The 22,710-nt window shown below is 59.3% G+C and overlaps 6 protein-coding genes across 6 annotated transcripts; 2 read left to right on the forward strand and 4 right to left on the reverse strand.

The window, feature by feature from the left end:
* Positions 1 to 1,505: 1,505 nt before the first annotated feature.
* DCS_01623 (uncharacterized protein) lies at positions 1,506 to 2,291 on the forward strand (the record flags this gene model as incomplete). The annotated part of the gene is made up of 1 exon (XM_040798955.1): positions 1,506 to 2,291. One exon carries the CDS (start codon positions 1,506 to 1,508, stop codon positions 2,289 to 2,291), a length of 786 nt encoding a protein of 261 aa, XP_040659838.1.
* Positions 2,292 to 3,287: 996 nt separating this feature from the next.
* DCS_01624 (Vacuolar fusion protein CCZ1 like protein) lies at positions 3,288 to 5,728 on the reverse strand (the record flags this gene model as incomplete). The annotated part of the gene is made up of 2 exons (XM_040798956.1): positions 3,288 to 5,279; positions 5,363 to 5,728. The coding sequence occupies 2 exons, from the start codon at positions 5,726 to 5,728 to the stop codon at positions 3,288 to 3,290; spliced, it is 2,358 nt and encodes a 785-aa protein (XP_040659839.1).
* A 1,448-nt stretch (positions 5,729 to 7,176) lies between these two features.
* DCS_01625 (Nitrile-specifier protein 5) lies at positions 7,177 to 9,132 on the forward strand (the record flags this gene model as incomplete). Its single annotated transcript, XM_040798957.1, has 1 exon — positions 7,177 to 9,132. The coding sequence occupies one exon, from the start codon at positions 7,177 to 7,179 to the stop codon at positions 9,130 to 9,132; it is 1,956 nt and encodes a 651-aa protein (XP_040659840.1).
* Positions 9,133 to 9,361: 229 nt separating this feature from the next.
* DCS_01626 (NADH-ubiquinone oxidoreductase 24 kDa subunit precursor) lies at positions 9,362 to 10,431 on the reverse strand (the record flags this gene model as incomplete). The annotated part of the gene is made up of 3 exons (XM_040798958.1): positions 9,362 to 9,730; positions 9,846 to 10,136; positions 10,309 to 10,431. The coding sequence occupies 3 exons, from the start codon at positions 10,429 to 10,431 to the stop codon at positions 9,362 to 9,364; spliced, it is 783 nt and encodes a 260-aa protein (XP_040659841.1).
* Positions 10,432 to 11,194: 763 nt separating this feature from the next.
* Positions 11,195 to 12,719, reverse strand: DCS_01627 (FAD dependent oxidoreductase; the record flags this gene model as incomplete). Its single annotated transcript, XM_040798959.1, has 2 exons — positions 11,195 to 12,355; positions 12,468 to 12,719. The coding sequence occupies 2 exons, from the start codon at positions 12,717 to 12,719 to the stop codon at positions 11,195 to 11,197; spliced, it is 1,413 nt and encodes a 470-aa protein (XP_040659842.1).
* A 1,330-nt stretch (positions 12,720 to 14,049) lies between these two features.
* On the reverse strand, positions 14,050 to 17,776 carry DCS_01628 (uncharacterized protein; the record flags this gene model as incomplete). The annotated part of the gene is made up of 2 exons (XM_040798960.1): positions 14,050 to 14,736; positions 14,810 to 17,776. The coding sequence occupies 2 exons, from the start codon at positions 17,774 to 17,776 to the stop codon at positions 14,050 to 14,052; spliced, it is 3,654 nt and encodes a 1,217-aa protein (XP_040659843.1).
* Positions 17,777 to 22,710: the final 4,934 nt, after the last annotated feature.

The raw sequence follows: 22,710 nt of genomic DNA on the forward strand, positions 1-22,710 counted from the left end.
TACTCCGTCTGTGGCATGTGCAAGTACAACAAGTACGGAGGACTCCGTACCTTGGTCCGCTGTAGCCTCCTGCAGACAGACGGTACGGTACGGTATCCTCTCGTGCGACTTGACCAGTCAAACGCTGCATCGCTGCCCTGTGCCGGCCTGGCCGTGCCCAAAACGACGGCCAATGACGCTCTGCCCACCGTTGCCAGCTCGATTTTCCGAGCGCCAGGCTCCAACGCCACGACCAATGTGACCCCAAAGCAACCCCGCTTTGCCCCTGACTACTGCGTCGTCAGGCGGTGCAAGGCGGTGCCGCGTGCAGCCACTACGATGCTGACAGTGCACCTGAATGTACAAGTACGAACGCGCCGTGCTCGTACGTGTACTTGTACATATTCATGCACCTCTGACTTGACACATTTGCGTGTACTGGTACTGCGGGTGGTCGACGACTGGTGAAGTCGACATCGAAGCCAGTGCAGATAATACGGAGGATGCACTGTACAAATATGGACCTAGCCGTTGGACCAGCCGTTGGTTCCACTGCATCTTTGGCGGCACCAGTGCCGGTACAGCTCGAACTCATGGCACAGCTAGTAACTACTTGTACATGTACATGTCTTCGAACGCAAGTATACGAGGCACTTACTGTACAAGAACGCCTACTGTACAACTAAGTACAGTACTTACGGAGTGCTCCGTACCCCAGCGCATCATTCCACCGGCATAGGTATGCACGGACGGAGCAGGCGAGTGCTCCTCCGGGCTGTGACCCCTGGCCCTCCTTCGAGCGGCGTGCTCATACTGACACACAAGCTCGTTCTACTTCCAGCCCACTAACACGTTTGGCCGCACGGATAAGTGCCTCTAGCGCCCTGGTCCATGTGTCTGCTTCGTTTCGATTCGATCAAACCTACGAATGGGGATCCGCCATGGCCTGCGAGTGTGTTCCGTATCCGATACAATGTCACCACCTCGGCAGCGGCGGGACGGGGTCGTACGTGCCGACAAGTCTGGTTCTTGCCTCCCCAGGTCCCTCCTCACGTCCTGCCTTCTTTAAACCCGCAGCCCCCTCGGCGGAAGCTTCTCCCCCTTCCTCATCCTCACACATCCCCTGTCCTTCATTCATTACCTTGGGTCAAGCAGGTGCCATTCATTCACATCGCGAGCAGGACTCCCTCGCATCCACATTCCTTGTTCCTCTACCGCTAGCCGCAGAACGCAACTCCCTCCCTTCCTCCCTTCCAGCCGTTCAGCCGTCAAGCCTTCGAGGCCCACCTCAAGCCTCCCTTCCTGTTGACCAGATCACTCGACCAACGCCAAGTACGCAGTTGACGAATTCACGACTTCCAGACGTTTCTACCACCTTTGCCATCAATCTCTCGCACAATCCTATTGTCTGCCGGATTAGATAAACTCACTCCTCTCCCCCACCCCCTTCATATCTCTTGCCAGACAAGAGACGACGCACGCCATTGACGACCGAGTCGCGCAACACGCAACGACCAGCTGTCATCATGAAGTCCGCCATTTTTACGTCAGCCGTCCTCGCGGCGGCCGCTGTCGCTCAGCCTCACGGCCACGGCCATGGAGGCCGCAAGCACCAGCATGACGCTCGCGCTCACGTCGTCGAATGGGTGACACTGACGGTCACGGAGTACATGGAATCTACCACGACCCGCTTCATCATGCCCGGCGAAAAGGCCGACCCTACACCGGCGCCTGATGCCAAACCACAGCCTCCTCCTGCGGCACCCCCCGTCGCAATTCCTGAGGCCCCCAAGCAGGAGCCCGTCCAGGAAGCCGCGAAAAATCCCGAAGCACCGCCCCAGCCGTCAGTCTCGCCCACTCCGCCACCCAAACAGCCTGATACCCCTGCGCCCGCGGCCAAGCCTGTCTATAAACCTCCCCCTCCGGTGCAGGCTCCCGCTCCTGCTCCTGCTCCTGCTCCCGCTCCTGCTCCCGCTCCGGCCGCGGAGAACAAGAGTGCCGCTCCCAGCACGGGCGGCGCAGGTTCTTACTCCGGCCCTCTCACATACTACGCCGTTGGCCTGGGCGCTTGTGGTTACACCGACACCGACACCGAGAACATCATCGCCCTCTCCGTCCCCATGTACGGCTCGGGTGGTCGTTGCAACAGCAAAATCACCATCACGGCCAACGGCAAGAGCGTTCAGGCTGTCGTCCGGGACAAGTGCATGGGCTGCGAGCCGACACACATCGATGCCAGCCAGAATGTCTGGAAGGAGCTCGGCCTCAGTCTGGACATTGGCAAAACCACCGTCAGCTGGTCGTTCAACTAAACAAGCAAAGGCACTACGCCAGCAGGCGTTTTGTGTGGCCAAACCCGACCGGTTTCGCTCTTTCTGTCGATTTGGCCAGAGTTTGATGACCTCGAGGCCGTTTTGAATGACGTTATGACATGGTGGGGATTCTTTTCTTAGGGATTCTTTTCTTAGACAATTTTATGTGCACATGTATAAGCAGGTATCCCCCGCCATGGGGCGATACTTGTGGACATGGATGGGTACACAACGTACACTTGCTCGTTGCAGTACATTGAGATATTGAAAACAAAAAAAAAACAGGCAAGCAATTGTGGTTTGTTACTCTCTTGGAAACGTTGCGCAAGTCGCCACTTCATAGGAGCAGAGCCCCCGAGGGGTCATTTATCATTCCTGTACATAGATAGATAAATGGAGGGCAGACAAGTTAACTGCCCTTACCTATGAAAATGCACTTTTTCTCTTCTGCAGCTGACTGTACAATCGACCAAGTCATGAATTTCCAATTGTCTCGTCCGCGCGGTGCTGATTATTACTTGCTTACTTGGCCGACTCCTCATCTGCCACAAACAAGCCTCAGGCGGTTACTGCGCCGCTGAATACTTGCTTACTTGACTGTAGTCCGCACTCCGTTCTTACAGTAATACTTTCCCAATCCACCAGCCCCCTGGGTGGGGCGGGTCTTGGTTGCTGGGTTGGGTGACGAACAAGAGTGTGAGACAACTGCAGCTCAGCAGCAACATGGGTGATGCGGCGTCTAAGCACCCTCAACCCTCAGCCCCCCAACGACACATCGACCGAGACTTGGAACGGCCAAGGTGGCCTACACGGGCCTGGGTGTGCGCATCGAATACCATGGTGCTTTTCCCTCCGGCGGTTAGACGAGACAGCCAACGAGTGTCCTGAATCATGACCCCCTGCGCCTGTGTTCTCGTGGACCCCCGATGCTGAGCGGCTGAGGAAACCAGAAAAGGGCAGCAGAGACGCTCGCTCGGCTTAGGCGGTGCCGTTCGGTCACAGGAAGCTCAGGAGCTCCTCGATATAACGCCTCGTATCAACGCCGATCCCCTGCGCGAGCCTGCGTGCCGCGTCTGCTCCGCCACCGCCTCCGCCTCCTTCGTCCACCGACCCGCGGAAGCTGGAGTGGTCGCTGGCCCGACGAATGAGGAATACCTCCTTCGCCACGGGCGGCAAGCCCTTCCCGTCATCGTCGCCGCCGCGCTTGCTTCTGCCTGCATCGGACGACGGGGAGGGCGAAGGGGAATGGGAAGCGGAGGCTTCGTAGATGACCGGCAGATTGCTGCGGACCTCGGGTCGAGAGAGGAGGCGCGTCCACACGAGCCACCAGCCACGGTTCGTCTTTTGCGTACGCTCCAGATCGCCGGGACAAGACTGGGTCGCCAGATGGATGCTGAGCAGGTGAAGGTGGGTGTTGACGGCATCGGCACGGGACCAACAGTCGGAGCGGACAAGCTCGGGTATGTTGGGAATGGTGGAGTGAAGGGTCAGCGTGAGCGGGTCCCAGACGAGGTTGTAGATGCTATTCGACGAACCCGAAGCATCCGGTTTCTCGGGACGATACTTGGTCGATGCGAGCAGCGGCTTCATGAGCGGCGCAAGTTGGCCATGCAAGGAACGGTACAAGGCATCCCAGGCAAGCGAGTCGGTGTGGAGGCGAAAAAATAAGGCAAAGATGAGGGGGCGGTTGACGTAAACGACGGCGCGCAGCTTCTCGGTCTTGCTACAGTCTCGAGAGCAATAGGACGCGAGCATGCTGCCGGTGGCTCGTGACGGTGCACGGGCGCCGGTCGAATGAGCAGTGCCCTCGGCGATTCCGGCCTCGGCCCGGTCCGTGGCGGTGTCGCTTTCGAGTTCGACATGGACCGTTCGCAAGACAGTTCGTGAGTTGGACTCGGCCTCGGAGTTGGACTCGGCCGCGGCAGCCTCGAGGTCGCCACGGGAGCGCTCTTCAATGTCCCCCTTGAGGCCGATGAGATAGTAGCCAACAGACTCGTCGGCCGGCAAACGGGCCGATGGTTCCTTGGATGGGTGCGCCTGTGACTGTTCATCAGACTTGGCCGTGGCCTGCTCGGCCAGCACCTTCGTGGGCTCGCTTGCGGACGATTCAGCGGAGCCGGTACCATATATGGTCCAGTATGATCCGTAGCCAAGCTTCATGTAGTTGAGCATCCTATCGAGCTTGCCGTCCTCCGCCTCCTTCCGCGGCGGCGACTGGGCTGGCGCCTCCTTTGGGGGCGGGGGAGACGACGAGGCAGCTGCTGTCCCCGTCCTTGGCTCGGCTGCCTTTGACTTGATGTCGTGGGAGCCGTGGGAGACGTGTCTGGCCTTGTTCCTGCGAATCGACGTCGGGCACTGGAAGACGCCGTAGGCGTGCTCTCCCCACGTGTACAGGTCCTCCATCCAGTGGGTCACATCCCGCAGCGACTTGCTGGACAGGGCGCCGGTGCCGAGGAAGATGGCTCCGTCGACGGCGTCTGGCTCTCGTCCTGTGCCTAACCATGGTTGGTCCTGCCCTTTGTCCGCCTGTTTCGGGTCTTCGGAGGCGAGATCGGTTCCAAACTTGGAAACGACGAGGTCGACGAGGCCCTCGACCCTGCCGGGAAGCCCCTCGAGCACGTCCCGCTCCCCGCTTCCCCGGTCCTCCTCTCCAACTCCTACGCCGAGCTCGCCCGAGGCGGCCAAGTTGATGCCGCCAAAGACGCTGCGCGCCGGATTTCCGTGCAACATGACATTCCAGGTGGAGAGGAACAGGTCCCAGTAACGGCCCAGCAGGGCGACGAACTTTGCCCGTCGGCATCGCACAAAGAGCGCGCCGAGGGACGAGTCGTGGTGCAAGAGGAACTGGCTGTGGGCCCGGAGGAGGTCCCGGAGGAGCAGGGCGGCCGGTTTCATTTCCTTTGTCGAGTGCTCGAACCTCTCCTCCTGACGGCGGTCGTTCTTGGTCGGCAGCCGGGGCGGCAGCGGGGCCTTGGACAGGTCGATGCTCTGGCAGTGACGGAACGGTCAGGTCAGGTCAGCCGATGGACGGCGCGAGCAAGCATCGCTTCCTTGGGTTGGGAGCCTCTCACGGCCAGGATCCACCATCCAGCCTCCAGCTCGTGCATGATGACCTTTGACGTCTCGGTATCGATGACGTCGACGGAGGCGCCGTTGGAAAAGTCGCGGCTAAAGCTGGCCATGCCCTGGGCGAGGCCGATCTGGCGGAGGCGCTCGTTGCGCTCCTCCTGGGAGATGGACTCGATCGGACGGGTGCGCGACCGCCGTCGCTTGGAGGCCTGTGTCGTGACGGAGGAGTAGTAGACGATCTGGTCGTCGACGGTCTCGTCCGTCATGCCGAGAGAAGGGTTGAAGATGGCGAGGAAGCCGAGTCGGGCTGGGACGATGCCGCCTGACGGGGCAGCTGCTGAAGTCGAGGCCATGGCGGCGAGCTGCATGGCCAGGATCAGCTTCCAAGGGGGTCGGGGCGCAAGGGCGAAATGGCGGGATACTGGACGTACTCGTGCGGCATCGCGGAGCGTTGGGAGAGAGCGCAGAGCGAGCGTGAGATGGAAGTCAGCGGGAGCGAAGTGAGAGTGAAGTGGGGTGGCGACGTCGTCACGATGATGTACTTGTAGCTACGAACTACCCTGCATGGTATGAGGGTATTGGCCAGAGTCGTCGTACGTCACCGAACCATCAAATACCCTCGGGAGGCGGCAACTCTGCATTTGTTAAATAACCAGCAGTACGGTCACAGCTTTCTGCCATGTGGCATCCAGCTACAGTAAGTCGACGAACCAAGGAACAATTCATGCGCCTTTCGCCGAGGTTGGTACGCAGCTATGTGTCGTGCTAACAAGCTACACCTTATATTGCGCTACATAGGCCGTCAATTAGCTAGTAACTTAGGTGGGCATGTATGGAGTACATGTTAGCAACATGGCATGCCCGCTTCCCCGGTGCGTGGGAGACGCTCATACCCAACTCCGCTATCAAATGGAAGAGTACCGTGCCTTTAGCACGCAGTCACCATGTGCTATTCTCGGCGTCTTGGGTACCTAGGCAGGGACCTGTATCAACACAGTGCAATCATGAGAAGAGAGTTGGTGACATACGAGCTACGTTTGCACTGTAGGGTAGATGTAGTTCTGCTCCGTACTCCGTACATGTATAATTAGTTACTTAGCAATTGCTTGGTTACTATGGAGAATGGCTCGTTGAGAGTACTCCGCACAATGTATTTATTACTGTACTGTGCTCCGGACATGTACTCCGTTCTCCGTACAGTACAGAGTTGTAGTGCCGATACATTGCTTGTCCAAGTCCCGTTCCCACTAACTCGACCTGAGCCCCGGCGCTGACCAACCCCTCGACCGCGGCCCCGCTGGCTAGCAAAAACTGCCGCGCAGCGTTGACTACTAGGTACTTGGTAGTAGGTACCTAGGTAAGTAATACTTACTTACTATTACCTACTAACCTTTACGGAGTACTTGCAACTACAGTACTTCAGCAATAAGTACAAGTACACCTACTGTGTGCAACTACAACCAAGTATTAAGTGTACCAGTACGGAGCACATGTACTGTGGTTGTGTAGCTACCAGGCACTGACCCTGTGATGGAAATAGCAGCGTGAGCAATGCTTGTACATGTACACCGTACCTATAGCCATGCTCCATTGTCGTACTGCAGATACGTACCCAGTACTTGTGCACAACGTCACAGCTGCGAGGGGGGATGAGGGATTAGGCAGGGTACGTCATCCGACCCTACTTCATCCGCCTCCCAGCAATCCGGCATGGCCATCAGCAACCTCCTACTCCATGCATCCTTCCTATTCACCGCATCCATCCCCAGGTCAATAACTCATCAACGATTTGACACCATCCGGTTGAGAGACCAACATGGAGCCGCTCCAACAGCTCAGGCGTCGGTCGTCCGACCTCCTACACCACGTCCAACAGAGCCTTCCCTCGATGTCGCAGTTGCAAATGCCCGTCTTCCGTAGGCAATCGCAGTCGCAGGTGCAGTCACCGACCCAGGCCCACGTCCATTCCAGGCAGCCGTCCATGAAGGGCACGTGGGAGCGTGTAGACATCCCGCCGCTGCCGCGCTCCTCGCACTCGCTCAACGTCATCTCCGGCTCCGCCTACATCTTTGGCGGCGAGATGGCGCCCGGCGAGCTGTGCAGCAATGACATGCACGTTGTCCGGCTACCCTTCAGCAGCGCCGGCGCCGACTACTACGCCATCGAGGCCAAGGGCGCCCCGCTAGAGCCTCGCCGGCCGCTGCAGGAGCCGGAGGAGAGTCGGGGAGAGCGTCAGGACGAAGGCCGGGCGGCAGGCTTGGACGACGTGCCGTTGGAGGACAGCGTGCCGGACAAGGGCAAGGGACTGGCAGGTCCCGTGTCGCCGGGTCGTGACGACGTCCCGGCCCCTCGCACCGGCCATGCCACGGCCGTCATCGGCTCTCGCATCTTCGTCTTCGGCGGCCGTGGCGGTCCCGACATGAAGCCACTCGAGGAAGCCGGCCGCGTTTGGGTCTATGACACCAGGTCCAACACGTGGGCGTTCCTCGATCCCGTGCCGGCCGTCAAGGGCGGCGCCATCGTCCCCCATCCTGCCGCGAGGAGCGGTCATTGCGCGACCTCGACAGAGCATCCCCGGGAACTGATTCGGCCCGTTCCCCGGAAGCCCCAGAACTGGCGGCAGTGGGCGCTCGGGGACTCCTCCCGAACCGGAATTCCGCAAGCACCCATCGTCGGTAAGGTCGCCGAGGATGCCGTTGACCAAGAATCCGACGGCTACGGCACCTTCCTCATCCATGCCGGATGCCTCGCCAACGGAGACGGTACCAACGACCTCTGGGCTTTTGACGTCCGCGCCCGCACCTGGGTCGAGCTTCCAGCAGCACCAGGCCCTACCCGTGGCGGTACGGCGATCTGCATCAGCAAGAGTCGACTCTTCCGCTTCGGTGGCTACGACGGCAACAATGAGGTTGGCGGCCAGCTCGACTTCCTCCACCTCGAGCTCGATACCTTTGACGACCGCACCACGAAGGGCGAAATCTCCATCCGAGCCCGCCCCGGAGGATGGCAGACCATTGACTCCAGCAAAGACGAGGATAAGGACAAGGACAGGATCGTCGATGCCGGCAAGGACAAGGACACGGACACGGACAAGGTCGAGGTCAAGGACGAGGTCAAGGACGAGGTCAAGGACGAGGTCGAAGACGAGGTCAGGAACCCGTACATGGACACGGACACGGACAAGAACCCGGACACGGACACGGACACGGACACGGACAGGAACACGGACATGGACACGGACACGGACAAGGAGAGGGACACGGACAAGGAAACGGACACGGACAGGGACAGGGAAACGGACGAGGCCGACGCCGACGCTTCGGCAGCCGAGATCCCCATCGTAACACGCCAGACCTGGCCTTCGCCGCGCAGCGTCGCATCTCTCGAGGCGCTCACCATCGGCGGCGGCCGCGAGTACCTCGTCCTGTCCATGGGCGAGAGCGCCCCCTCCGGCGCCGCCGACGCTGGCATTGGTGGTACCTTCCTCAACGACGTCTGGGCCTTCCAAGTTCCGCCCATCGGCATGACGCCGGCGAGCCTGACGGATGCGATGCTGCAGGCCATCGGCAGGAAAACGGGCGAGGGTTCGTGGATCAAGGTAACCATGAAGCCGTTTGATGACGACAAAGGTGACAGCGAGCCAGCTCCGAGAGGCCGGCTAGCGAGTGCGCCGATGACAGATGTCGAGGAGGGTGGCATCGTCATCTGGGGCGGAATCGGAGATGGAAACCAGCGGATGGCCGATGGCTGGATCTTGCGCCTCGGCAGCTAGACTGGGCTGACGCTGCTCCGGCACGATCTTGGCCTGAGAAAGGGTGGCAAGGTCGATGAAGCAGAACAATTTTGGGAACGACGCGATCAAGGATGAAGACTTGTCTATACCTTTTGGCGTTACTATATTTATTTATGTACAGTGAAATCTGCGCTCGCGATTTCATGGCTTAGAACCAACCAGTTAAATCTCACAAGGCTGCACCTTCCCAGCCTCGGTGTCGAACAGTCTACAAGTCTGACCTCGTCTTCTCGGCGCCCCATGGCTCTTCCAACAGATTCGTCAGGCCCTTGCTGTTCTCACACGTCATGCGGCCGCTGAGAGGGCCGGGGGCGGGCACCTTGGCGGGTGTGGCCTGAACGGCACTGGCCGACGACTTCAGGGCATCGAGGAGCTTGACCACGGTTTCGGGCGTGAGGTCCTCGTAGTAGTCGTCGTTGATCTGGATCATGGGGGCGTTGACGCAGGCTCCGAGGCACTCGACCTCGATGAAGGTGAAGAGGCCATCGGGGGTGGTCTCGCCCTGCTTGATGCCGAGATGCGACGATATGGCCTTGACGATCACGTCGGAACCGCAGCCTCCTAGTTGACAGGGCGTCTACGAGCCCAGGTCAGCCCCTGTTTGCAAACACGTGGGAGAAAGCCAACTGCTTCGCTTCGACCTCGACGGCTGCACCAAGAGAGAAGGAAGGGGAGGGGGTGGAAAGTCGTACCGTCGTGCAGGCCTGGACAAAGTACTTGCCCACTGGGTTGCGGTTGTACATGGTATAGAAGGAGGCGACCTCGTAGACGCGCATGGGAGGCATCTCAAGCCGTCGAGCAACCTCATTCATGACGCTGATGCTCGTGAAGCCGTGCTGGCGCTGGCCGAGGTCGAGGAGGGGCATGACGGCGGCCTTCTTGTACTGGGGGGGATACCGCTTGAGAATCTCGGTGATGAGCGTCTCATTCTGCTGGTTGAATTTGAAGGGGATATCGGGGTTGTTGTCCGCAGTATTTCGGTGCTGAGGGCGAGGACGCATGTTAGCAAAATTTCCGGCATGACTTCCACTCGGGTAGCAGCGGGTACAGTCCCCCTGTGCTCCTTTCAAATAGATTTCATGCGTCTCCCCACCTCGATTGCGGCGCATTCACAGCGTGCATTCACACCGATGGGGATGGACAGGGCGGACGTACCACTTGGAGAGTGTCGCTTGGCCGGCGGACTGTGGTGGAGAGGGCACGCATCGGCGTGCGGGCGACGCGCGAAATCGTCCGCTGTGATGAGCGCGCAAGGAAAGGAGCCATAATGCTGGCCATTGTGGCGGTATCAAGGCGAATCAGTGGCGGGGGGGCCTAGGAGGTGAGAGGAGGTTTGAGGATGCGAAGCGTGTCGTGAAATGTGAGCAACGATGGTGGTTCCAGCTTCCAGAGCCAAGTTTGGAGCTGCTTGCAAAATGGCCAGTGCTGATTGGACTATCGGGTGAACTTCGGTTGAAACAAGTCTGTATGTACTGGACATCCGCAAATCAATTGAGTAATTCTGTAATAAGTACTGAGTACTCCGTTCGGTGTACATTATCTTGACATTCGATAGGTACATGGTACTTGTACATGTCACTGACAAGTTGCTCCAAGGGTCAGCAAGTACGGAGTTGTATACAGTCACTTGACAAAAGTGACGATTCAGGTTTGGTAGCGCAGCTCTTACAAATTGAATCGACATTTTTGCCACCCCACTGTTGAAGTACTTGCAAGTACTCCGTACTTACGTAAGTAGAGTCTGACGAGGAGTGAACAAAGCCGTATTACCTACCCGGTACTGAACCCAACATCATAAGAAACAACATCATGACGTCCTGACGGCCGCTGGCAAAGCTGTATGTAAAATCCAACTTCCTTCCATGTCTTCCTGTCTGTCTTTTACGTCTCAGTTTTCCCGCAAGTCGGATGCCTTCTTCTCCCGGGCGATACTTTTGGCGGGAAGCGTTTCCTGTTCTGCCTGGGATTCGACCTAGCTATGCTGGCAGTCATGTTGCCACCATGACTACATCCACACACACCCATCCATCGAGTGTTCATATCAAAGTGGAATCCTAGCAATTCCATCCTCCACTGTTCTCGGCAACGCCATCGTCCTCGCTTCCTCTGCTCTCTCGTCGGTCACGAGCCATTCGATGGGCACCTCCACACCCCCTTCCTTACCCATCATCTGTTCCGCCACCGCAATTCCGCACCTCGCCGCCCTTGGCATCCCGTGACCAGTGTATCCCGCACTGATCCAGAGCCCGTCGTCACCGTCCTCGGCGCCGCTGAGGGAGCAGGGCACTCGGCCGACCCACGGCTGGTTGTCCCTCGAGTAGCCCATGATGCCGGTCCACTCGGACGATGCCTCGAGCTCCTCCGGATCCGACCCAGCTCCCGGTAGCAGCTTGACGGCGTGGTGGAGGCCTCGGCGGAGTGCCCTGCTGATGCGTGGGTTGATGGAGTCGTCCCGCGAGACGCCCTCCTCACCGCCCGGCGCAGCGAATCGCGCACCTCCAAGGATGAGTGGTCCGTAGTTCAAATCCGCATCCCCGTGAACCCCCTTGTCGCCACGGTCAACAAGGTAGTGATCGGAGCCACTGGCGAGCCATACGTGGCTGTGCGGGAGAAGTTCCGCCCCTTGCGGCGGCCGCAGCGCGCAGATTTGGCCCCTGACCGGCACGATGAGGCCTGTCATCCTCGGCAGTAGGAACGACGTGTAGCCGTTGCTCGCAAGGAGGACTTGGCGTGCGGCGAGCTGACCCCGCGGCGTGTGCACTATCCATGAGGCGCCCACTTTCTGTAGATGCGTCACTGGCGTGTTGGTCTGCAGGTTAAAGGCGAGCTGGCCGCCATCGTCGTCCAGTAGCCGCTCCAGCACCCAGGCGACAAGCTTGTACGGCCAGCACTTGGCCGCGTTGGGCTGGAAGACGGCCCCCAGGGCTTCGGGAACGCGGAGCCTGTCGGCGAGGTCACGCCTGTCGACGACAAGCGCTGCCTTGTCCCGCAGGTCCGGATGTCGCTTGAGGCGCTCAATTCGCGCTTTGGCTGCATCGAGGAGCTGCTGGTTGAAGAATGCGTGCACGCCGCCGACGATTTGCCAGTCGCAGGCGATGTCATGTTCGGCGACGAGGTCCCTGATGAGGTGGAAGGTCGCGAGCTCGAAGCGGGCGATGCTCGGGCTCGTGTTCCACACGCCAGGCTGACAGTGGCCGCCGTTCTGCCCCCCCAGCCAAAGTCGAGTTAGCAGGGCCCATCTGGATCGAGGGGCAATTTCATCACCACACGCAGTGGAGGTGAAAAGGATTGATGAACGGAAGTGCCAGACGTACCCTCCCTGTGGCTCCCCAGCACGCCTCCCTCGCCTCCAACATCAGGACAGATCGGCCGCCGGCCACCAGCTCCCTCGCGGCAAAGGCGCCTGTGATGCCGCTCCCTACAACGACAACGTCTGCCGTCAGCGGCAGCTTCTCCGTCGTGCGGTGGCCCAGCAGCTTCTCCGACGGGTGACGGAGCCAGTAGGAACGCGTGCTGTTCGGCGACGGGAGCTCAGCCTGACCATCCTGCGTCGAGATGCCCGTCATGATGATGGTGATGATGATGATGGTGATGATGATGATGATGATGATGATGATGATGATGATGATGATAGTTCGATATTCGTGTGTGTGTGCACATGTCAAGGGGGCTTGGATGCCGATGAAACGACAGCCATGAAATGCCGCACCGCCGTCGATTTCAAGTTGGGGAGTGAACAAGGGAGTACACGTTTTCGTAATCCGGCTGCGCGTCACGGGACGAAGGAAGACTACGAATATGCGTACGCATGGAGACAGTGGTGGTGGTAGCTGGTATCATACCGCTAGTATCTACCTACCTAGCTATTACATCAACCGCAGTACCCAACTCACTACCTCCTGCTATACAATGCCTACGAACCACGTTGTGTCGAACAGCTACGGCGACAGTCATCTAGGGCAGCGACCCCTCCGTCACGTCACCTCGTCCCTGGTCGTGCCCCGTCACAATGTACGCTTCCACTCCACTCGCGACGAAGAGCGCGGGGGTAATCGTCATAACATGTTCATCCCATTTCGTGCGTCGTAAGCATCATCAGCACAGATCAGATCGGCTACCCCGGCTGGGGTGCCTCCAAGATGCGTGTGCGCCGACGAGCTCTTCTACCAATATCATCCCATCCACCTTTCCTGCCACCCCCCAAGCCTTCACACGTACATGGTCCCAAGCCAGGGTGGGAAGGCGGTCCATCTGAGCCGACATCCTGGCATTCACCCTTCCTCCTCTCCTCCGCCAGACGGTTTGTTTTGTCTTGCCGTTGTTTCCTCGAGCCATGAGGCTCATCTAGTTTGTCTATGTGTCGGACTGCCATCCTCCTCAACCGACGATATTCTGTACATGCAGCAGCCCATCAACCAATGATCGAGACGCAGCCCACCGCAGTGATAGTTCGATGGCGACGACGCTTGGCAAGGCGCACCATCATCCGAGATGGAGCTCCCCTCCGCAAGCACGCCGCTCGAGAATCAGGACATTCCTTACATGTTGAAGTACCTCCTCGTTGCCCAAAACGAGGCAAATTTCACACGCGAACAAAAGAAAGGTTGTTGCCAATGTCATGCGTCGTCGTTGCCTCGTCGTGCGTGCTGAAAGAATGAAAAGAAAACAGTTCAAGTCGCGTTGGCTCTCGCAGGGGTTCGTCCTTTGTCCCCTGCCGATCAAAGTGATCGACCCGCAAACTCCAATTCCGGCTGATGCATGTATCCGCGCCCATGTTCCCCGACGCTCTCGCGCCGGGCGATGCAAGCACCGATCGCTCAACAATACCTCCTGGACATATCCAGAGCAGTGAAATAAGCTGCCGCTGCGTCGGTCAACCTCCGTACCGTATCGTCCCTACACGTCCGTCATTTCCGTATCGCCATCCATGGCGATGGATACTGGGAAAACCTCGGCCGACCCCCAGTTGCCCTCGTAGACGGTGGCCGGGGCGCTTCGGTGATCCGCAACCCACCGCAGGCCCTCGAGGTTGAGCACCTGGTCGATGAGAGGTCGGTCCGCGGGAGACTCGGCTGTCATCCACCTCACGATCGAGTCGAGCGAGCTCGGGTGGAAGGCCTCGACCATGAAGGCGGGCGGCATCTGCTGCTCCGATCGCTTGAACGATGCGCCAAAGACGTTGCCGGTGCCGTGGACGCACTCGGCCTGGAGCTCGTCGCTGTGGGAAGACGGATTGCCGGTGGCGTCTCGCTGGACCTCGATCGACGGCGTCCAGGTGAGGCTCGGAACTTCGGAAAGGTCCCCGGACCTCAAGGCGATCCAGGTGGGCCCGTTGTCGGGGAGCACCACGTTCGCCGCCGTCTCAAGCGTCATGAGGCCGAGGGAGAAGACGTCGGCAGCTTGCCCGGCCGTGCCTCGCAACATCTCGGGCGCCATGTACTCGCGGTCGCCCTCGACGTCGATGCCCTCCGCCGACGAGCACGGTTGGGCGAGGCCAAAGTCTCCAATCTTCAGTGCCCCCTCGAAGGTGATGAGGATATTGGCCGGCTTCATATCGAGGTGCATGAATCCGGCATCGTGGATCTCCTTCAAGCCCTGCGTGGAGACGAATCGTCAGCATCATCCTGCGCGTTCCGGTCAGAGAGGCGCCGCCTACCAAGCAGAGATCCTGGAGGACCTTAAAGATGCGGAAGTCATCCAATCGCCCGCCTCGGCCAACGTTGCCCAAAAAATTATCCAGCGTTCCTTCTTCGCAGAACTCGGTTTGTATATACAAGTGGAAATTGTGCTCCCAGCTATCGATGTATTGCACCACATGCTCGGCATTGACCAGGGCCTGGAGCGCATGCACCTCGCGGAGCTTCATCTCCCGGTCTCGCGGACCGTGGTACGACTGCTTGCTCTTCTTGACGGCGAACACCTTGCCCTTTGTCGGACTGCGGGCGGCGCCGTCGTTGGAGGTTGCGATGCCCGTCATGAACACGTTGGCGTGCTCGAGCTTGGTGACGCGGTAGACAATGGAAAACTCGCCCTTGCCGACCTGCTCGACCTTGTCGAACCTCGAGTAGAGGCTCGCGTCGATGTCGATGCCGCTCACCCGACCGTTGACCGGCGTGACGAAGATGCTCGCCGACGAGCGGAAATCGCGCCCCGCCGTCGGCGTGACGGGCGGCGGCATGTTGCTCTCGTTGAAGGGCTCGGGCGCCTGCGAGATGGACAGGCGGCTGGTGTCGAGGGGAAGCAGGCTCTCCTGGGGCGTCTGGGGAGTCCGTCGTCCGTCGACGGGGCTTGCCGGATCGACAGACGCAAGCTTGGTGAACGCGCTCTCCGAGCATTGGACCGACAGAAGCGAGGGCTTGGGGGCGAGCGGCGAGGGCGCCATGAACCCCCGGTGGATCCTGGACCGGCTGAAAGACGGACGCGGCGCGAGGCACGGAGTGGGGGACGGCTCGCGGTCGAGGGGAGCCGGTCGACCGGCGCAGGGAGTTTTCGCCGCATCGTCCCAATCCTTCGACTCGCACGGCGCCAGCAGGTCCAACGTGGTGCAGGTGGATTCTCGAGACGCGACCGGCTTGACGGCCGAGAGGGGCAGGATGAAGGTGCGATTCGCGCTCGGGCTCTCCAGCGACTTCTCGCTGAGGTTGCTCAGGCTCGGAGTCAGCGTGTTCTTGGTCGGCGTGGGCGGCGCGTAGCCCTCGGCGCCGTTGGACAGATCACCGGATTCGCCCAGCATGGGTTCGCCCAGGCTGTGGTCGCCGAGGGCAGGCTCGCCGAGGGCAGGCTCGCCGAGGACGGCATCGCCGAGCAGCATGCGGTCCTCGCCGTCCTGGCTGAGAAGGCTCGCGCGACGAGACTTTTGCATCGCCGAGCCGCGCTGGAAGATGGAGAGGCCCTTGGCCGGCTGGCCGAACGCGTCGGCGGACCTGCTGGCCGGTCGGTTGAAGGGCGTCGATGGCATGCCGGCAAACGAGTTCCGATTGTTGCCCTTGCGCTTCATGACGCTGCCTGCCGGGGGGGGGAAGGTGGCGAAGGGATTCGAGTGCTTCTTGCAAGGCGTGTCCGGGGGCGCAAGCTTGTTCTCGACATCCTCGGGGTTTCGGTTGACCTTGGAGATCAAGCCGGTGGAGTTGAAGGCGCCGAACCAGAGCTGATGATGGGCGTGGTTCGGGGTCGCGACCGACTTTGAGTTGTCGTTCATCGAACGAGCCGTCGGCCGCGTCGCGTTGAGGGGAAGCGAACGGGAGAAGAGGGGCGGCCTGGGCTTCGCGGCCAGCTGGACGGCGGGTGCGTTGGCGGGCGACTCCTCCGTCAGGCTGTTGCCCGACGACGAGGTGGTCAGGGACTTGGAGAGCGGGTGCGGCTGGTGACCCTTGCCGTCCATGGGGTGGGCCGAGGCGCTCGGAAGAGAGGTGCCGGACGAGAAGGGGCTGTCCCTCGCAACTTGGGGCGGCAGAAAATGATCGGTGGACAGGCGAGGCCGGTGACGAGCGGGAGTGGAGGACTCGGGGTTCATGTGGGCGAGCTGTCGCTCGCCCGTCCTCCGTCCCCACGACCCCTTGTCTCCATATCGCTGCTGCAAGGTGGACCTTCGAAGGGACGAGGACCGCCTGGGGAGGTTGGACATGGGCGTCGGGGATGCGCGCGGATCACGCGGCGACGCCGGCCCGTCGACGCCGGCCTCGAAGTCGGCCGTCAGCTCGTATTCCGGCTGCGCGTCCTCGTGGATGTCGAAGCTCTGCGAGGGACCGATGCCGGCGGTGGCGGCGGCGGCAGCGGCGCCGAATATGTTGAAGTCCTCGGACTGGCCGAGCGCGGGGATGCCGTGCAGGCTACGCCGCTTGGCGACGGGACTACCTTGGTTTGGGTGGTCGAGGTTCATCGTCGCATCACTGCGCTTCAGTGCGCCCGTCGTCGAGACCATGTACAGTTCACTGTTGGCGTCCAGCGCTTTCAAGAACGAATACTGCGAAGCGGAGCCCGAGACGTCGAGGTGGACGCTGTGGCGGTTGGATTTCTCGGAATGCTTGCGCGAGGTCGAATCCGGGAGACTGTAGGATGTGCTCTCCCGTGCCTGGTCCTGCGCCGATGGCCGAGAGACGGCGGCGGGCGGCTCGGGCGAAGATGAGAAAGGGGGGGACGAGGAGGGCGACGAGGAAGGGAGGGCCGCGTTGACGGCGGCGGCCGGCGCGGCGTTCAAGGCACGCTTCAAAGGGCTCTTGGGGGAGATGCGCGGCCTCGCGAGCGGGCGAGACGAGGGCGACGTTGTCTTGGTGGATTTGGCCGACCGCAGCGAGAGCTTGACGCTAGGGCGGAGAGGGGTGAAGATGGAGGACTGGTAGGAGGTCGAAGCATGCATGGAGGTGACAGCCGGCGGAGCTGTCTGAGGATGCGATGGCGAAAGATGAGGCCTATGCGGTGTTGGGCCGAATCGTCGACAGGGTGATAGGGGCGCAGTCTGGTGCGAAGCATCGGAGCTCTGCGAGCTTGTGCGGGACAGGAACTTGGACGGAGATCTCGAGATGGAGCGTCGCAGGTTGCGGACGGCCGACGTCACGTCCATATGATGGGCGTGGGTGGGCGACGGCAGGGCCAGAGTGCCTCCGCCGCCGTTGGAGAAAGACATTGTGCTGCGGTGGAATGGGACGCAATAGTCGCTTCGGGGCTGTGCGGGGGTGGAGGGGGGTGTGGTGAAAAGGCAGAGGTATTGAAAGGGCAGACGTATAGGGGATGCAGCTCGTTCTCTGACATGAGACCAGAACGGAGAGAGAAGGAGGAGGAGGAGGACGACGATGGCCTGAATGGGGTCGAGCTCGAGCGTTCTTAGGTGGTGCCGACGTGCAGTGAAGGGACAAGAGGACCGAGGTCGACGGGTTCGTTGGCGCAGGTTTCGCAGTCGACAGCCAGTCCGTCAGTGCATGTGGTCGCCGGGTTGTGCGTCGAACGATCGCAGGAGGGAGGGCCCTTTTTGGGTTGGAACGACGGGGGTGGGGGGGGGGGGGGGGAGAGGGCAGCAAGCTGTCGTGTCCCGAGGCTGTCTCGCCTGCTTGCCAGCCTTATCCCATGACTTGGGGGGTGCGGGCGGCTCGAAGGAAGCTGCGGCGAAGGCGTCGGCGGCAGCGATGGGCAGGCAGCCAAGGTTGGCAAGACCGACTTGGGTGCGCTCGTGGATGCGAGTGTGATGATGATGACGGCCAGCCTGGAGGAGCGGGCGGCTATAACATAGGCTTCGTGCGTGCGGCTTGTATATGCCGTCTCGCTCTCGGACTGATATCGTGCTCTCGGTATGCACGCCGTTATGCGTTCACCGAGCAAAGCACCACGACAGCTTCGTTCTGACTCGGCTGACGCTGCAGGATGCGCAACTGTTCCCCCACTCAACGCATAGCGCGCGCGCGCACGGGTCGTTTGCTCGCGGCAAGTCCGGGTGACTCAACGACGTCAGAAAGGATGGAATAGGCCGTGGCGAGCAAAACACACAAGAAGGAGGGGAGGAATGTGAAGAATGCGAGGAGGCGGTCGCGTGGAAAAGTTGGGTCAAGATCGTGCGAGGACTAGCGGCAGTAGCTCCTCAGGTATTACCTGCTCTGCTCGAACGAGTCGTACGGTAGTCTCTGCTCGGCCGGCGGAGGACGGGGGGACTCGAGGGAATAGTTCGTTGGCAATGGTGGTGGGCGGTGGTGGGTGGTGGTCTCCAACTCGTTCTCAGCACGCCCGACGAGGGTGCACGTCGGCTCCCGGATCGGTCGCAGCACAGCTTGGGGCAAGATGCGCCAGTCGCGCCTGGCGGCGGGACGCATTGTTTACGCTCTTACTTGATACGGCTAGCGCGACGCGTTGAGACGCGTTCTCTCTCTCGTCTCCTCGTCCCCATCGGGATAGGTGAATGGGATGGGATAGACTCACCCCTCTTCCTTCGTCCCCCTCCCTCCCCCCCCCCATTCCCCCCATGCCACGCCATGCCTCATGGAACCCGAGGAACGACGACCTTTTGGTTGCAAGCGTGGGCGCCGTCACTGTTTGTCACCAGCCAGAAGGTCGGTGGTGGCAGCGAGGACAAGACATTGCATTGCTGCCTGGCTTGCCCGGCCCCCGTCCACTGCAAAGTTTGTACCTGCGTCAGGACTTACTCACAGTAGGAGGTACTTACTACAGTGGGTAATCAATGTACATGCACATGCCCAGGATATGCTCACGGTACTTGTACAGTATGTGGACGTACCTCTCCGATGAGCTAACCAGGCTTCAGGACCGGCAGTGATGCTCTGGTGGATGTACTTATGGCCTGCTGCTCAGACATTCTCGGAACAATAACAATGGTTGGCCTCGAATGCGGGATCCGAAATGATGCTGTGCCGCCATGTGGCGGTGTTGAGGTGATGCGACGAAACGACTGCCACGAACAGGGTGCCGCACCTTGCAGCCGTGACTTGCGAGGACATCTGCGGAGTGCACGAACGGAGTACCTGTGCAGCCGGCGTACAGAGCCGGTAGCGCTTGAGACCGGCGAGGCGCAGCGCATCGTGGACGCGAGGCAGGCCTTTTTTTGGCCACGGGCTGCGAGGCGGACGCCTGAACCTATGGTGCCCGCCCTCCATGAACCCCCCACGACGCATGCGCTGCCTGCAGGGGCCGGCCCGAGGCCATGACCAGGCCGGCCGGCATCCAGCCAGCCCAGTGCAAAGGGCGGCTCGCAAGGAGCGAGGCAGCATATTACTTGCAGCAGGCGTATGTCCTTGTGTTACAAGTTGGGCACAGGTTCAAGTACGGCAAGTGTACTCTGTACGTGAACAGTACATGACAGGCACATCGAAGCGCCCATGTGTACTCCGTACATGTGAGTGAACGCGCTTCCGCGTGCCTCATGGCGACGATAAGAAGGAGCGGCAACTGAGACGTGGGATGTACTGTAGGATCTGCAAAGGGACGTAGAACGTGGGACGTGGGACGTGGGAGTTTTGCGTCGGTGTCCATGTCTTTGTCTGTGCTGTGTCTCCTCTGCCGCCGACACACCGCCCGCACGGCACCGCATGATGAAAAAGCAATGGGAAAAGGGTAGTTGAGGTACAATTACGAAGGGCTTTTTTGTGCTGCAAGTACCATCTACATGTACATGTAAGTGCTCAGTTCTCAGTGCACGTACCTATACATCCACTGTACATATGTGCATCTACGGAGTACAAGTTCCTGCATACTTGAGCGGCACTTGTGCGAGTACCATGGAAGTGAACAAGTTAAGCAGGCAGGTGCAGTGACTTGTTGTGCAGTGCATGCGCTCCGTACTTTGTACAAGCAAGTATGAGATGTACGGAGTCCTGTAGGTACTTGTGCACGTACATGTACTTACATGTCGACGACGGAGTAGAATGATCTGCACTAATATTACTACTCCGAATCAACCTCGACACCGAGCCGATCGGCACTTGAGAGGTAGAGCACAAGTATTACTGTACGCTGCAAGTACTGTAGACCAGAGCAGGCCGACCAGTCGTGGCAGTTCAGCCAGCCCGTGCCTGACGCCGCAGCTGGTACCTGCATGAGCGGGGAGCCGCGAAACCCCCCTGTGAACTTGGCGGCAGCAAGGGCCCTTCCTTCGCCTCCTGCACCTTCACAAGCAGTCCGCCATGTTGTAGCGCTTGTGGTTCGTCGTCGTATTGGTGGTGGATGGGTGGGCTGGTGGTGTGGGTGTTGCATATCTACGAAGCGTTCGAGTAATTAGGTACATGTATCTGCATGGAGCAATACCACTCTGCTCGAGTACATTGCCTACGACGAGCGCAAGCATTTACTAATACGAATCAAAATACTTGTAAACAAATAACAAACATGCTCTGTTTTCTTCATTTCCTTCCTCTCCACTGCATTATTCTGCCGCCTGGGCATTAATTTGCACTCAATCATAGTTTTATGTCTGTGCCCCCTGTGTTGTGTTTAGCTGCCCCTGCCCGTCCGTCTCCATGTCATTTCGCTTCCCCGTCGATAGTCTGGGGCCGCCCGCCCGCTCGCTGTCCCTCCCGATTGCCCGACCGCCCGATCAAAAATGGTCAAGTGGTTGGCCATCTGCCAATCCGGGAGGGCGGCAAGGGGGGGGGGGGGGCGAGGGGGGCGTGCAATCTCGCTCGTTGTTTTGTGATGGATAATGGATAAATTCCGCGACAAGCGTCGACTCATCGCGGGCCTTCTGTCAACAAGAAAGGCCACACAGGGAACCACAGCACTACTTGCAAGTACAACTACATGTATTATTACTTACATTACGAGTACAGTAGTAAGTCCAGTTGTACAGTAAGTACAGTAGTACAGTTGTGCAGTAAGTACAGTAGTAATTATTTCTGTACTCCGTACTTACACGTAAGTAAGTTTGTGCACTTGCACCCATGCACAGTGGCAAACAGCTAAGTACATGTACAGAGTACATGACTTCAGGTGCATACCCCAGCGCACCTGCAAGTACGTGTACCACACAACTGAGTATACGAGTATTACCTTGGCACGGCGTACTGTCCTGCAGGCGTACAGCTACGTACAGTAAAGGTACTTACTTGCCCTTCGCTTGTTATTACTGACTGCGCAAGTCGATGAATACCAAGCGTTGATAGCTGGATGCGGCGGGCACAAAGGCACAAGATATGCAGACATGACTTTTGTGCTACACACCATTCCTTTTTTCTTCTTTTTTTCTTGTCCCTTTGTCTTCGGCATAAATGCAACTGAAACTCTCGGCAGATTTTATGGAACGGCCACTTCGGCTAGCAACAATAATGCAATGTGCACGGGTGCACGGCCAAGCTAGTGTGGGTCGTGCTGCACTTGCGAATGTAGTTGTACTTACGGATTTCTCCGTACAGTGAGTGCGGATACGTGCACGTGGTACCAGTACCAGTAGTGCAGACGGTGCGTGCTTGTGCGAAGGTATCCTCGTGCATGCAATTAAGTGCAAGTACAAGTATGCACTGCGTATAATACTGTAATAACCTTACGAGTGCCAATAGGTGGCAATTATACATGTACGTGTACTGTACTGTACTCCGTACTCCGTAGAGCCACCAAAGTCACGATCCGAAAGGAAGCAATGAGGCGTGCAGCTGAGCTTGGACGTTCCGGCACAATTCATGCGCCAAGCTCCTGCTACCTACTTAAGTACTACTTACATGAGCATAAGTGTACTCCGTGCAGTATTGGTGAGTGTTTCGCTGCGGGATAAAGCCGCTTGCCACTTGCGTCTCTGCGCGAGGCGCATACTGTATGGTGGATGGTAATGGCCCAGAGTACGGAGTACAAGTACACAGAGTATATTAATGCATGAGCGTACGGAGTTCGGAATACCTGCAGCACGTTGCACGCAGCTTGAGCGGCTGTGGCGTCTTGGACCCCGAACCGCCGTCACCACGTGTGCTGGGACGGCTCGTCGCCATCACTTCATGCAGGCCGCCAAAGTGTCAACTCTCGGTAAAGGCTGTGGGTCGCGATGCTGTCAACCGTCCTCCGTACTTGCTGTACATGTAGTCCGTACAACTATCAAGTAATACGGAGTACTGCACGGAGTAATGCGGAGTGCTC

Source organism: Drechmeria coniospora, chromosome 01 (genome assembly GCF_001625195.1).
Source record: "Drechmeria coniospora strain ARSEF 6962 chromosome 01, whole genome shotgun sequence".
Lineage (NCBI taxonomy): Eukaryota > Fungi > Ascomycota > Sordariomycetes > Hypocreales > Ophiocordycipitaceae > Drechmeria > Drechmeria coniospora.